The sequence below is a fragment of the Hyperolius riggenbachi genome, chromosome 5 (genome assembly GCF_040937935.1).
Source record: "Hyperolius riggenbachi isolate aHypRig1 chromosome 5, aHypRig1.pri, whole genome shotgun sequence".
Classification (NCBI taxonomy): domain Eukaryota; kingdom Metazoa; phylum Chordata; class Amphibia; order Anura; family Hyperoliidae; genus Hyperolius; species Hyperolius riggenbachi.
In genome coordinates, this window is record NC_090650.1 from 129596855 (window position 1) to 129613065 (window position 16211).

The following is a 16211-nucleotide window of genomic DNA, read 5'->3' on the forward strand; positions in this document are numbered from 1 at the left end:
AGGCATCAAGCACATCCTATAATAAAATGTGAAGTCTGAATTTTAGAACTTTTGGATTAAAAGAAAAAAAAATATATTATCTTAACACTTGTGATATTTACCTGATCTGTACCTCTGTCACAGAGGCGCTTAGTGTTAAGCTCAACACACACCATACAATCTTGGTTGTACAGATTTACCAAATCTATGTAGAATAAGGGCCAACAGATTGAAAATACCTTGAATGATTAATTGGATAAGCTCTTATACTACATGAAAGTGGTGAGATTGAACAACCAAGATTGTATGGTGTGTGTTGAGCCTTACACTGATCTGCAGCTGTTGTATACTCCGTTTATTACTGCCTGATGAAGCAGGGCTACACCTGTGAAACGCATTGTACAATCTCTTGGAGTGTATAAATAAAACTTGTCACTGTTGAAATCGAGAGTTTGTTTGTCTGCTTGAGGAGGTCAAGTCCACCACTACCTCCTCTTTATTTATGTTTTTAAAACATTTGTAGTGAATTTTATTCATTTGGCGCCTCTGTTCCCTTTATACAATATCTGAGTCTACCCTTGGTGGAGGGGTGTTACCTCTTTCTTTCCTGATCTACTTAGAGCAACTTCTTAATCCTGAGTGGGGACAGGTTTAATCTCCCCACCTGCTGTTACAGTGGTTACCTTTGTGGTGACCCTGCTTTGTGAGTATACTGCACTTACTCTAAACATTTATAATTTGTTAAGAACTATATTTGGCTCTTGGTGTCCTGTTTTTTACATACTGATCTGTACACTGCATCGGGTCTCCTCTCCCTCCCAAGAGCTGTGCTATATGATGACATCATCCTCCGACTCCCAATCACGTCATGTCTTGTGATCAGGGCCGGCCCTAGGTTTCACGACGCCCTGAGCGAAAACTGATTTTGGTGCTCCCCCCTACACCCTCTTCGCACATGCACAGGCCCATATGCAATTCACCTTTTCTCCTGCGTTACCTCCTAGGACAGTGGTTTCCAACCTTTTTGAAGTCGTGCATCACACCAAACGCTCAGATCTCCATGACACATCACATATGTATAATAGAAAAATACTAATAACCCCAAAATGGATGGAAAGAGTGCATGATTCTGAATACACTTAAAAATCAAGGCTAGAAATTTTCAGGAATATTCACAAAATCAGTGGGTCAGTCAGGCACCAACCCCCCCCCCCCCCCCACAATTTGGAATGACAGCACAGCGCCACCAATTTTCAACCACGTGTTATAGCGGCAGTGCATTTCCCCCCCAAAAAGCGCCCTCAGGCTCCGTATAGGTAGGTAGCCAGGTATAGGTGCCCCCAGTATAGGATCTCATGTGTAGGTGCCCTAAATTTAGGTAGCCAAGTATAGGTGTAGGTCTCCCCCCATAGGTAGCCAGGTGTCAGTGCCTCCAGTATAGGTAGCCAGGTTTTGGTGCCCTCAGAATAGGTAGCCATGAGTAGGTGTCCTCCCTCCATTAGAAAGCCAGCTCTAGGTGCCCCCTTGGAAGCCGGCACCCTGAGCGACCGCTCGGGTCGCTCAGGTCAAAGGCCGGCTATGCTTGTGATTGGAAGTCAGAGTATGAGATCACCATACAGTGCAGCTCCCGGGAGGAAGAGGAGACCAGATGCAGTGTACAGATCAGGTTAATATAACATTCCCTGCGCTATTCTGCACATATGGGGGCAGGACAAGTAGAGCCTATTGCGGCGCCGCTGCGCTGAGTTATCTCAGATAAGATAAATTGTGCACAGCGGCTAAAAATGTTAAATAATGTCAGGGACAGCTTTACATATGCTAGATTCTCATTCCAAGTTACGAAGACTATTTGAACAATCACCTGCTAAGAGTAAGTGATAATTAAATCCATAGGAAATGTGTAATATTTAACACCAACAAGTAGTTGCAGGGATGCGTACCAGATGTTGGAGCTATATTTACCAATTCTGGCCACGGTTGCATGCTGTAGTACACGTGCAGCCCACATCATTGAGGGCGCACTGATGCCCGACCAAGCCAACCGGAACACTGGGCCTGAGAACAATTACAGGTACCAGAGGGGACAGAAAGCAGAACGGGGGGAGCGGTGGGCATCAGGGCAGCTCACCATACATGTCTGCTCCCCCATTTCTCATCTTCATTTGGGCTCTGGTGTCCTTTACCTCCCTAGCATTTCATTTCTGCAGGATTTATATCTTTATATCATAAGAATTTTTGCGAGCTGTCTGCAAGCATGCATGCATTGCAATATAAAAAAAATCACTTAAATATATATATATATATATATATATATATATATATATACTTACTGTAATAATTACTGCTACATGCAGTATTGCTGCCCATAGCATTTTTTCTTTTTCACTTAGATTTTTTATATTGGATCCAATACAGATGTTGTATTGAATCCACTACAAAAACTTGATCTTATTGCCAGATGTGATGACTCTGCGTGTTTCTGACACCAGGGGGCGCATGCATCATCATCACGTGGGCTTGCCAGGGGACATGTCATTGCCGAGGGACAATAGTGGAAGAAGGGAGATTGCCGCAGGAGGACAAGCAGAAGATGCCAGGGAAGAAGTCGGGAGGTCCGCAACTGAGATCATTCACGCCAGTGATACCGCTGGTATGTATAGGGAATTACTGGAGGAGCCTGACTCATCCATACCGATAGCAGCATGTATTTTTATGGCCAAGTTAGGCTCATCCATACTGCCCAGGGAGTTAAAATTATGTACATAAAAAGAGAGGCATACGTATACACTATGTTCAAAAACCAGGAGTTGTGCACCATAAGAGCATTGAGATGTTATATGCATTACCGGTCATCTTTATTGTTGGACAATTTAATTGCATCTGCCTTGTTGTATGATAATTGAATATTGTTGTTATGTTATTAGGCTTATTGATGCAACATGGAAAAATATACATTTCCCCCCAAAAAAATGTATATAGAATTACATCATGGGAATAAAAACATGGTATAACTTGCTAGGTCAGAGCAACGCATGATGTTTCGAACCAAGTCCTTTTGAACTTACCCGGGGCTTCTAATGGTCCCCCGCAGGCATCCTGTGCCCGCGCAGCCACTCACCGTTGCTCCAGCCCCGCCTCCAGTTCACTTCTGGAATTTAAGACTTTAAAGTCTGAAAACCACTGCGCCTGCGTTGCCATGTCCTCGATCCCGCTGATGGTATGGTCTGTGTCTGCGCAGTATGCTCCTGGTGACATCAGCGGGATCGAGGACATGGCAACGCAGGCGCAGTGGTTTTCAGACTTTAAAGTCTTAAATTCCAGAAGTGAACTGGAGGCGGGGCTGGAGCAACGGTGAGTGGCTCCCCGGGCATAGGATGTCTGCGGGGGACCGTTAGAAGCCCCGGGTAAGTTCAACTCATTTTCCCCTGACCCCCTACAGCATCCCTTTAAGCTCTGGACATTCTGCATACTGTCTTTAGTCCTATAAGGTCTATCTTTTTACCTGGTTTTAAAGTGATCCCGAGCCCAATCTCGGGATTAATATCAGATACATTGCTGAGGCTTCCCGCGCTGATCTGAAACCTCTCGGTAACTGAGCGCTACCCCCCTCCACATCGAGGCCGCGCAGCTCTTCTGGCTAGGTCGTCTATTGCGCAGCCACACTGGAGGAAGAAGAGCTGTGTGGCCCCAATATGATTAGCGACAATGCATTGTCACTAATCTTCTGGGGGGGCACACTCAGCGACAGGGGACATCAGAGCAGGGAGGGAAGCCTCAATAGGATCCTGAAGCTTCTCTTTAGGTAAGTATCTAATATTGTACCCAAGCTTCAGCTCAGGTACTCTTTAACCACTTGAGGACCCACCCTTTACCCCCCCTTAAGGACCAGCATTGAATTATGTGATCTGTGCTGGGTGGGCTCTACAGCCCCTAGCACAGATCAGGGTGCAGGCAGAGAGATCAGATCACCCCCCTTTTTTCCCCACTAGGGGGATGATGTGCTGGGGGGGTCCGATCTCTCCTGCCTGCATGTGGCTGGCGGGGGGGGCACCTCAAAGCCCCCCTCCGCGGCGACATTCACCCCCCTCCCTCTCCTACCTGTCCCACCGGTGATCGGGGCTGCACAGGACGCTATCCGTCCTGTGCAGCCTGTGACAGGACGTCCCCTGTCACATGGCGGCGATCCCCGGCCGCTGATTGGCCGGGGATCGCCGATCTGCCTTACGGCGCTGCTGCGCAGCAGCGCCGTACAATGTAAACAAAGCGGATTAATTCCGCTTGTGTTTACATTTAGCCTGCAAGCCGCCATCGGCGGCCCACAGGCTATTCACGGAGCCCCCCGCCGTGATTTGACAGGAAGCAGCCGCTCGCGCGAGCGGCTGCTTCCTGATTAATCAGCCTGCAGCTGGTCCTGCAGCTGCCACTTTGCCGACGCACGGTATAAGCGTGCGGTCGGCAAGTGGTTAAGAAGACTAGTTGGATAGTGCACTGGTTAAGGGCTCTGCCACAGGAGACCAGGGTTTGAATCTCGGCTCTTCCTGTTCAGTAGGCCAGCACCTTTTCAGTAAGGAGTCCTTGGGCAAGACTCCCTAATACTACTACTGTCTACTGAGCACACGCTAGTGGCTGCAGTTCTGGCACTTTGAGTCTGCCAGGATAAAAGCATGTTATAAATGTTCTGTGTGTTTAATAAAGTATTTAATTTTATGATGGTGCGGGTCTCTGCTACTACTTGAATGTGACTAGTCCCTGTGACTCCAGGGGTTGATTTGGCCCGTCGTGCACACCATTGATGCTGATCCAATACAATTTCAGTAATGTTTAATACCATACATTACATGCAGTTAGCAGTTATGCAGTGTTCTCCCCAGAATTTTTTCCAGCCGTGTGGCATGAAATAGTAGCCGGGTGGCATGAAAAAGTAGAAGGTTGGGGCAAGATGAGAGAATGCAGGGCCGGTGCTTCTGTGAGCAACTATGCTGAAGACAGCCGGGTGCTCACCAAAACTAGCCGGGTGGAGCACCCGGCTAAAAAAGCCTGAGGAGAACACTGAGTTATGTCATATATACATTACATGCACAGGGAAAAAATGAATACCGGGGTCATTGTTTGTAATGCATAAAATCTTAGTGTCATCCGAAGTCTGAAAATCAATTTCTTTTAACCAAGGACTTAGGTGATAGTAAGCCTCTGGGACTTTCTGTAGGATGTATATGAAACACTCTGCTGTTTCCTCTCCTTTTTCTTCCACCAGATCAAGAATCTGTCGCGTCTGTAGAAATGAGAAAGCTTGTTATTACAAAAGCCTTTCTGAGGTATGTTCTGCATGTACAAAAGTCCTCAACCTGCAGTTTGTAAGCCACACAATGGCTTTAATTTCAGCTTGCTGTAGTGTGTGGCAACCACTCTGCAATTGCAATCGCTTGGTACTTGTGTGACAAGTATTTCCTTTATCACTGGCTTCCCACATACATATAAAGAGCAGTGGCGTAGCAATAGGGGGTGCAGAAGTAGCAACCGCATCGGGGTCCATCTTATTAGCTTTTGATTGGGGCTATGCTGGTAATGAACATTTTTATATGTGCACTGCATAGTGGTAATCCTTAAACTGTTTCCCCACTCTAAATACACCTCTCTGACACTGCAGTTTTCCTCCGTGTCAGTTAAAAATGGCGCACAGCGCCAGGGGAATAAGAAGGGCGCCCCATAGACTTACATTATATAACGCTATTTAGCGTTATAAGTGTTAAAAAATGGCGCAGGCAGTGTGCCTTACACTTATAACGCTAAATAGCGTTATAAGTGTTTGAAAATGCAGCGGGGTCAGGGGAGGAGAGAGGCAGCGGGACACTGGAGGGCATAGGCGTCGGGGGAGGAAGCATACGTTACCTTGTCCTGGGCCGCCGATCGCTCCTTCCCTCCGCTCCTTCACTTCTTCCATTCGTTTACTGTAGTCCTGCAGCCGGCCAATCACCATGTGGCTTCAGTCTCCACATGGTGATTGGCCGGCTGCAGGATTACAGCAAACTAATAGAAGGAGCGGAGGGAAGGAGCGATCGCCGGCCCAGGACAAGGTAATGTATGCATACATCCGCTGCCTATGCCCACTAGTGTCCCGCAGCCTCTCTCCCCCAGCCCCCGCTGCCTATGCCCGCTAGTGTCCCGCAGCCTTTCTCCCCAGCCCCCGCTGCCTATGCCCGCTAGTGTCCCGCAGCCTCTCTCCCCAGCCCCCGCTGCCTATGCCCGCTAGTGTCCCGCTGCATCTCTCCCACAGCCCCCGCTGCCTACACTAGCAGCCCCCTGCATGTTTATCATGGCGCACCGCTCCGCAATCAATGTAGCATAAAACGAAATTTACCATTTTATTGCATTTACATTAAAACAGTAAATAGCGTTTTATGCTACATTTATCGACAGAGCGGTGCGCCATTTTTCTCCCTGCGCCTTTTTCAGATGGACCCGTTTTCCTTGGAGTGTGTTGGTGCTCCATATCAATAGTATGCTTGGGTCTCCATGTAAAACTCGCATCGGGACCCCAAGCTCCCTAGTTAGGCCACTGATAAAGAGCGTCTGTGTGTAAGCTTGTGCACAGTGTGCAGTATGTGTGTGTGTAAGCTTGTGTACAGTGTGTGTATGAGCCGTGTGTGTGTGTGTGTGTGTGTACACATACAGCAAGTGTGTGTAGAGGATAAGGACAATGACAAAGATCAAGCAGAGTATGATATGGTGGCTTTTTATGTAGACTTGTGCATATGTTGGCTGTAATATTGTTTGTGGATAGGGATGAGCAGGAACTTTGGATGGAACAGCAATTTTTCGGCAAAACAGTTTTGCAAATTGCATTGAAGTCAATGGCGCCGAGTTTAAAGGACTACTTTTGCAAAAAATGTAAAATTTAAAATACATGAAAACACAAACAAATAAGAAGTATGTTTCTTCCAGAGTAAAAGGAACTATAAATTACTTTTCTCCTATGTTGCATGTCACTTGCAGTTGTTAGTAGAAATTTTATGAAACCGACAGGTTTTTGACTAGTCCATCTCCTAATGGGGGTTTCTCTGTATGTAATTTATTCTTTACAAAAGCAGTCCCTGAAAAGGACATAAACAAAAATGCCAGCTGCCCCACTACATGTTTTTACACTAGTCTGGCAGTGCTATTGAAAAGAAAGGAAACCCTGAGAATCTCCCATGAGGAGATGGGCTGGTCAAACCTGTCAGTTTTGTCAGATTTGTACTACCAACTGTAGGTGACAGTAACATAGGAGAAAAAGAACCACTTCAGGGTCCCTAGTACGCATATCTACGCCCTTGTATACTTCACGTGCGGATCAGGGGCGTAGATATACGTACTGTTACCTTACCGCCGCGTTCACGATCCCCATGCCATTTTCATTCACTTCACCGTCGCAGCCCCGTCCATCTGTGATCGGGATATGAGAATCATCTATTCTCAATCCAGATCACTGTGCCTGTGTCTTCCAAGAGCTTGGTAATGTGACGCAAGCTCTCGGACGCAACACTTCCGTGTTCTGTTAATAGAAACACTGTCTCAGTAGCACCGTCTTGTGGTCAAAAAGAAAAGATACACCTAATTATACCATTATATTATTTTACATAGAAAATGTATTATTGCTTTTTTTTTTTAATTATTATTTTTAACCCCTTCCATCCCTGCCCCACTGTTACAGAAATAAAACACTAGTTAAAAAATGAAAAAAATTACATCACTTAACCTCTTGAGGACTGCAGGGCTACCCCCCCCCCCCCCCCTAGTGACCAGGCCATTTTTAGTCAAATTGGCCACTGCAGCTTTAAGGCCAAGCTGCAGGGCCGCACAACATAGCACACAAGTGATTCCCCCCCCCCTTTTCTCCCCACCAACAGAGCTCTCTGTTGGTGGGGTCTGATCGCTCCCCCCATGTTTATTTTATTTTTTATATAAATATTAGTGTTGCCTTTTTTTTAAAAAAAACAAACCGTGTTTCTTTAAATCGCCTCCCTCCCTGCCCCCAGCCAGCCAATCATAGCGTTCAGCTCTCATAGGCTTCACCCTATGAGAGCCGATCGCTCTCTTGTCCCCCAGGGGGACAGCCGTGTCACACGGCTGTCCCTATTGCAGCGCTGATGCTGATCGCAGCGCTGCACCATGTAAATAGACGGCGATCACGCCATCTAACAGTCTCCTGAGCGGAAATAGCCGCTCGGAGACTGAAGGCGGGGCGGAGCTCCGCCCCCCAAGCAGGAGATGCGTGCGCAGCCTGAGCGCGATCTCCTGCAAAACAGAGCCCCAGGACTTTACGCCAATCGGCGTTAGGCGGTCCTGGGGCTGTCGCCGCGGCCACGCCCATCGGCGTGACGCGGTCGGCAAGAGGTTAAATTTTTTTTTACATAAATAGTTACCTTAGGGACTTTTCTAATATGTATGTCAAGAGAGTATATTACTGTTACTTTTGCAAAAAAAGGTCTTGTAATAAGTGAAATAATAATTAAAAAAACCCTAAACGGAAAAAATGCTCTTTTATTTCCAGATAAAATATTATCATCATACATTGTACTAGGGACACAATTTAAACGTTGTAATATCTGGGACAGATGGGCAAATAAAACGTGTAGGTTTTATGTATTGAAGAACATTTTATTTTAAAACTATGATGGATGAAAACTGAGAAATAATGATTTTTTTCTTTTTTTTCTTATTATTCCCTTTACAATGCATATACAATAAACAAATTCATAGCAAAAACTACTACCCAAAGAAAACCTAATTTCTGGGGGAAAAAACCAAAACAATATATAGATAATTTCAGTGTGATAAGTAACAATAAATGTATCGCTGAAGTTATAGGAGGAGCTCTGAAATGTGAAAATTGTTTTGGTTTTTAAGGGAAAAAAACTGTGATCCTGAAGTGGTTAATTTATGGCACATTTTACAGTCGGAGAAATTTACTTTTTATTTATGCATTTTCATGTATTTTACATTTTACAATTTTTCATGATAGTGGTTCTTTATAGCAAAACCTCCATACAGGCTAAAATCACCACATTTACAAGGTATGTTAAAGGGAAAAAAGTTTCAAAAAGAACTTGTAGTTTTTTTTTTTTTTTTTAATTCTTTATTTTTGAGATATAGAGTTATAAAACAGAGCATACAGTAACATAACTATTAGGTACATTCTTGTGTGGGCACGTATATAACAATAAACACATGAAGTTACAGCAAGCCAGCGCTGTTTGAGATTAGGGTATATATGGCCATCTTGTATGAATGGAGGAGCTGGAGTCGGTCATGGACTGTCTATTGCCCAAACGGACTGTGGGTTGTCGGGTAGAGAGGAACAAACTCCTCGCTCTCGACAAAAGGTATATAATGTGAGTGAGAGTTGCCGCCAGGTCCATAAGGGGAATTTAGGGGCTGTGGTGACCCAGGAGCCCAGTGGGATCATACATCCCAGGACACCATATATGAAAGACCAACATTTGGACCAAGGGGGCTACAGTCCGGCAACCTGGAGAGGTGAGTATATATATATTGAGCGGCAGAAACCGTGACCGACCCAGTGCACCATAACAAATCAACTGATTACCTAGATCAAAAGGTTATAGAAGAGAATATATAGAAAAGGTAGCAGGAAAGAAGAAAAAGAAAATGGAGAGGAATTAGGACACACTAACCCTTGCGCTGTGAAACCATTGTGCCTTATCCAGAATTAGAAAGGTTGTCATGCCAGGAGATATAGGATTATATTTATGTTTAGTTACGAGTCAGCTCCAGCCAGCAGAGATCTGAAGCTATTTGATTCAAGGAATTCATGCCAGGGCATCCAGGTGCGAGAGTGTTGCTCATCAGTTCGATGAATTGCTGCAGTAAGAGATTCCATCTCGCATATGAATTTGAGTTCAGAAATCCACTCAAAGATGGAAGGTGGTTTAGTATCCTTCCAATGTCTGGCGATCAAAACTCTCGCAGCCTGTAGAAGATGTTTCATCAGAGACTTTTTTATTTTTTTGAGCGGTTTGTCAGTGTGGTATAAAAGATAGAAGGCAGGATCTGGTACTGGGTCTGCACCCGTAAGTTCTTTTATACAGATTTGGACTTCCGACCAGAAGCTCCTAATTAGTGGGCAGTGCCAGAAGATGTGTAGCAGGGTACCATTATGTTGCTGACATCTCCAACATTTCTGATCAGCAGTGGGATAAATTTTGTGTAGTCTGGTGGGCGTCAAATACCACCGAGTCAGGATTTTGTAATTTGATTCTTGAATTCTCGAGGATATAGCAGATGTGTGGTTGATTAAGATTATTTTATCCCACTGCTTATCTGTGAAAGACCTCTGGAGATCTGATTCCCATTTCTCTTTCAAAGATTTGGACCAGGCCCCATCTGAGGACAAAAGTTGGTAAATTGCAGATAGAGTTTTTCTAATTGGGCCTGAGCCCATGCAGAGAGACTCAAAGGGGGTGAGGGATCTGGAAAAGGCTTCCCGGGATCCAGTCGAGCTTAAGAAGTGAGTGAACTGGAGTAAGCTCCAGGGGTCTAAGAAGGGACAGCTACGAGATTCTTGGATCTGCTGTAACGTGTACCAAGTCTGTTCCCCGATGAGGTCTCTGGCCCTGAGGTGAGAGCCCATTCTCCACTCAATATATGCATTACTGTGGCAGCCTGGTTTGAATAACTGATTGTCTAGAATTGGCATTAGAGGAGATGGCCAAGGGGAAAGGTCTGCGCTAGAGCGAAATTTGACCAGGGCACTGAGAGACGCCTTAACCGCTACTGAGGATGAAGGAGGGACTTGAGTAAACCAGGGCAGTAAGCTAAGGTCATTTGATGTCAGGGCTGATTCCACCTGAACCCATCTCTTCTGAGCAGAATGCCTGTGCCAGTCTACAACACGCGTTAGAGCAGCTGCTGCATGGTATTTTCTTGCATCTGGAACTGCAAGGCCTCCTTGCTCTTTTGATAAGGTAATAGCAGCGTATTTAATCCTAGAGGGTTTCTTGCGCCAAATGAAATTCAGGAATAGCCTTTTAATTTGTTTGAAGTGTTCAGGGGGAGGCGTGATAGGAAGAGCCTGATATAAATATAAAAGTCGGGGCATTATGTTCATTTTAATGATGTTTATTCGGCCAAACCAGGTAAAATGAGGCCTGTTCCAGTCCTGGAGATCGAGTGAGAGTTTACGTAAGAGTGGAGGGAAGTTCAACTGATATGTGTAACTAAGGTCAGAAGGTATTTGAACACCTAGATAGGCAAGTGCCGAGGATGCCCATTTAAATGGAAAATTAGACCGTAATTGGTTGGCAAGAGATGAAGGTAGGGAAATTCCCATGGCCTGACACTTGTCAAGGTTGATTTTATAATTAGAAAGCATTTTGTAATTTTTTAGTTCGCCTAGTAAATTAGGTAGTGAGATGATCGGGCTTGTGAGATAGAATAAAAGGTCATCAGCATAGGCCGCCACCTTGTGCTCATCCCTAGAGATTGTAACCCCCCTAACGTCTCCGTTCTTGCGAATAGAGCATAAAAAGGGCTCAATGGTGAGGGCAAAAATTAAGGGAGAGAAGGGACAGCCCTGCCTGGTACCATTAGATATCGAGAAAGGGCCCGAGACAACACCATTTGCCTTCACGTGAGCGGATGGGCCTCTATAAAGGGCTAGGATACGGGCCAGCATATTATGTCTTAAACCAATGTGTTTAAGTGTTTCTTCCAGGAATCCCCAGTCCACCCGGTCAAAAGCTTTTTCAGCATCTGTAGACAGGAGTAGAGCTGGGGATCCCTTGCGTTGAAGCCACTCAATGGTATCTAGAGTGCGTATGGTGTTGTCTCGTGCCTCTCGCCCAGCAATGAAACCTACCTGATCAAAGTGAATCAGGGATGGCATATAAGGGGACAGGCGATTGGCTAAAACTTTTGCCATGATTTTTAGATCTACATTTAAGAGCGAGATTGGGCGATAGCTAGAGCACAAGGTGGCGTCCTTTCCTGCTTTTGGGATGACTGTAATATGGGCTGATAACATGTCTCTGGGAAGACTGGATGGTTCTCCTTCTTCAGGTGTAATACTATTGAAAACCTTGACAAGGTAAGGGCAGAGGATTTGTTTAAATGACTTATAATAGTCTACAGGAAGGCCATCAGGGCCGGGGGCTTTACCCGTTGGGGTCTCTTTAATAGCCTGTCTGATCTCATCTTCAGTAATAGGGTTTTCTAATTCAGAGGTTATATCTTCTGAGAGAGAGGGCATTCCTGATTTGAGTAGATATTGGATAATATCGTTTTTATGGGAGGGAGCTATATTGGTGGAGAGGTTGTCCTTTAAGTTATATAAAGTATGGTAAAAAGTGCAGAAGGCCTCAGCAATCTCTTCATTTTTGACACATTTACGACCCTTAGAATCAGTAATGCTGGAAATATTGGAATAAGAGTATTGCGTTTTGAGAGCTTTAGCCAAGTATCTGCCACACTTGTTACCACACTCGTAGAACACCCGTCTACATTTGGTAGCAATCAGTTTTTCCTTAAAGAGGAGCAGGCCCTTAAGTTTGTCTCTTTCTGACTCTAAAGTAGCTAGTTCGGTCCCTGATAGGGAGTTTTTATGTTTCGTCTCCAGATCTCTAATCAGGTTTAAACTTTTGGCAATTGCTTCATCCCTTTCCCTCTTCAGACGACTGGCTTCCTGAATAAAATGACCCCTAATTACGCATTTGTGGGCTTCCCACAATGTGGGGAGAGACACCTCTTCATTGTCATTAATAGAAAAGTATCTCTCTAATGCGGAAGAAATCCTTTGTTTGATTTCAGGTTGTTGTAATAAGGAGATATTAAGGCGCCAGGTATGTGGTAGGTGTGTTTTGGGCCTAATTCCTATGGAAAGCGTAACTGGGGCATGGTCCGAGAGAACCGATTGCCCTATATCGGTCGACATCTGCTCAGAGAGAAGGCTCTGGGAAATTAATATAAAATCAATTCTAGTGTAAACATTGTGCAATTTAGAAAAAAATGAATAATCTCTCGAGGTGGGATGCTGGGTCCGCCATACATCAATTAGCTGTCTTTTAGACAATTGGGTCTTGCATTGCCTAAGGGCCTTGATTGAGAGAGAGCTCCGACCTGCAGAATTATCCAAAGTGGGATCCAGCACAATGTTGAAGTCTCCCCCCAGGATAACGCTGCCCTCCGAGAAAGAGTCTAGTGCCTCCAGTGCCCTGGTCAAAAAGGCCGGTTGACCGCTATTGGGGGCATATAAAGTCCCAAAGGTAAATCTACGTTGTAGAAGAGTACCCTTGATGAATAAGAATCTTCCAGCTGAGTCGTGGCACTCCTGCAGTTGAGACAATTCAATGGTTTTAGCTAAAAGGATAGCAACCCCTTTGGTTTTAGAGTCAGGGGAAGAACTAAAATATGCTTTTGTGAAATACTTATCTGTTAGTTTAGGAGGGGTTGGGCCCTTGAAATGCGTCTCCTGCAGGAATGCCACTTGAACTCGCTGTTTATGTAAAGAGCGTAACAGTGCTCTGCGCTTCTCTGGGATATTTAAACCCCTGGCATTGACAGATTGTACCTTAATGAACATCAAAACATAGGATGCAATTTAACTCCAAGGGAAGTGTGTCTTTTGAAGGAGAGAAAAAGACAAAAGAGAGAGAGAGTAAAGACGATGAAGAAAGAGAGGAGGTATATAAGATGAAGATGTTGGCAATCATTGCCAACCACTGTATGAGCCCTATATAGGCTAAATAACACATATTTTTAGCAGTAGGTGTTTTAGTCGCCCTAAGGGCGTCCATGTGAGGGTAACGGGGTGAACACAACGGGTTAGCCAGAGACTCCGGGCACTCAGAATGCAAAATAACATGAGGGCCCCAAGAGAATCCAGCCAGCCAACACCATATCATGAGAGCACATTAATACAGCAGTGCAAAATGCATTATAACATCAGGCAAAAATGTAAAAAAGTGGCAAAGCATTTCAACGAAATGAGTATAAACAAGCTACGAAACAGAAACTTGAGACTGCAGCAGGGTTAACATACGTCACAAATAATGAGCTCCTTATCCAAGATACGTATATATCCAGAACTTCAAAAAGATAAGCACAATTAAAGGGAGACCACAAAACAAAAATCTGGAAAACTGCTCCCAGTAAGTTCCGAGATCTGGGAAATATGAGATGGGGAACAACCGATTGCCGATGTCCCATGATAAGTTCTGTGGTTGCAGGAGCAATTTGAGTTTGTGCGATAGTTCACAGTTAAGTCTTTTGAACTGAGACCTAAAGTAGACCATGTCATCTCGGAGGGCCCCTATGCTGTGAGGCCTAAGTGAAGCATGTCCTCCTTAAAGGGCCTACACCTGTATTAAGACTTTTTATAGAATAGATGGCCATCGCCAGATAGCATATCCTTAAAGAGCAACATATCTTATGGCAAGTGGGAGCACAGCATGTTCAGCAGAGATCATGGGGCAATGAAGGTGACAATACTTAACATGTGTACGGGTTGCATTAGAAGCTTCTTATTCCATTCTCTCAGGGGAAGGAGCCAGGTTGTAGACTCTAGCTCATGGGGAGAGCAGATATGGGTACTGACATTACAAGGAAAAATCTTGTATAAGTCAGAGCAAAAACAGCAACAACAAAAAAAAAACCCCTCAGCAGTCAATGAGAGAGACAGTGACAACTTTACATTGATAGTGAGTGCAACACATACTCACGACATCGGGTTGTTTCTCCTTGCAGACTTAGCTGGTTTCGGGGGGCCACTTAAAAGCAAAGTGTCTGGGTCCCAAAGCGGGAGGGCTACCTCAGGGATCCCCAGCGTTTTGCAGAAATCTGCCAGCTCAGAAGGTGCTCGTAGGGTTGCGAAACAGGAGTCCTTTTTTGCAAACAAGTGGAACGGAAAGCCCCAGCTATATGTGAATTCATGCTCTTTCAGGGCTTGCAGAAGGGGGTGCATTGCTCTTCTCTGCGCCAGTGTAAAGGGTGCCAGGTCCTGATATAGAGTAATAGATGCTCCGTCAAAATCGACCGGCCCATGTTTGCGGGCAGCCGCCATTATTTCATTCTTTACATCGAAGTAGTGTATTCTGCAGATTACATCGCGTGGTGGTGCCGAGCCTTGTGGTGTCGGGCGGAGGGCTCTGTGGACTCTATCCACCCTAATCGGAGTAGGCTGAGGGCGTTCCAGCAAGCACTCAAAGATCGCTCTAACCGTATGGATCAGGTCTTCGGATCTAGTGGCTTCCGGTAGGCCTCTCAAGCGGATATTATTCCGTCTGCTACGGTTTTGTAAATCCTCTATTTGGGATCTAAAGAGAGTCTGTAGGCTTGTCTGCTTTTCCTGGGCTTCTTTCAGCTTGCGGAGCTCCGACTGAAGGTCTGTGATGTCTTTTTCAGTGCCTGTCACTCTGTCAGATATGGCGGCGAGGTCAGTGCGCAGATTCGCTATTTCAGACTTGGTCGTATGTTGGAGCTGTTCCGTTTGTCTTTCCATGTCTTGTTTTGTAGGGAGGCTTCTGAGGAATTCCCAAATCTCCTCTAGATTTTTAGAGCTACCAGCTTCTGTCTGTTTGGGAGTCTGTTTCAATAAGGAAGAGGCCTCCGCCATCTTGTCCGTCATGTGTCTCGTGGTTGGACCTGTGAAGTACTTTGCCACTGAAGTAGTGGGATTTGCCGGGGTTGCCGAGGCTTGTTTGTTTGCTCGTCTGTTCCCCTTCGTATTAGGTGTTTCAGTGTTGGCCAGCTGGTCGGCAGGAGCCTCCATACCAGGTTAAAAGGAGCGATTTGCCCGGAGCTCTGTGCAGAGACGTCTTCACCGCGCCATGTCCGGCTCCGCCCCCTTTATGTCATATTTATATTAATTTACAAATATTCATCTGTTCCTCCAATGTCTCCCAAATGCTGCTGCAGATTTATTGAAGTTGAATGTTTAGGGAGACTGGGAAGGTGTTTGGAAGATTTCAGGCTTCCAAGGAGGCTTGAATGCAGTTTTTTATTGAGTGAGGCCTGGAGTAGTAGGTACAACTAGAGCTTCAGATAGTTAGTACTTCCCTCTACTCTAATAACGTTTCTAAGTCCTTGGGGAGAGAATAAAGGCTGCTGGTATGTCAGGGACACTCCAAAGACTCTATCTGCAAGTTTTTGGATTTTGAGGCCTAGTCTGCCTGTTGAAGCCTGGGCCTCAATTTGTGAGTGTGGCCGACCGGAAGTGCAGGTCTGGCGCGGTAGTCCGG

At 45.3% G+C, this 16211-nt stretch overlaps 1 protein-coding gene across 3 annotated transcripts in view; it reads right to left on the bottom strand.

Annotated features, from left to right (window-relative positions):
- Window positions 1-16211, bottom strand: part of NOD1 (nucleotide binding oligomerization domain containing 1) — a 102224-nt gene that overhangs the window by 54100 nt on the left and 31913 nt on the right. For all 3 annotated transcript variants that reach the window (XM_068236254.1, XM_068236255.1, XM_068236252.1), the window contains exon 3: window positions 5077-5251. In XM_068236254.1, coding sequence (XP_068092355.1) covers window positions 5077-5251 — 175 coding nt within the window. The remainder of the gene's footprint in view (window positions 1-5076; window positions 5252-16211) is intronic.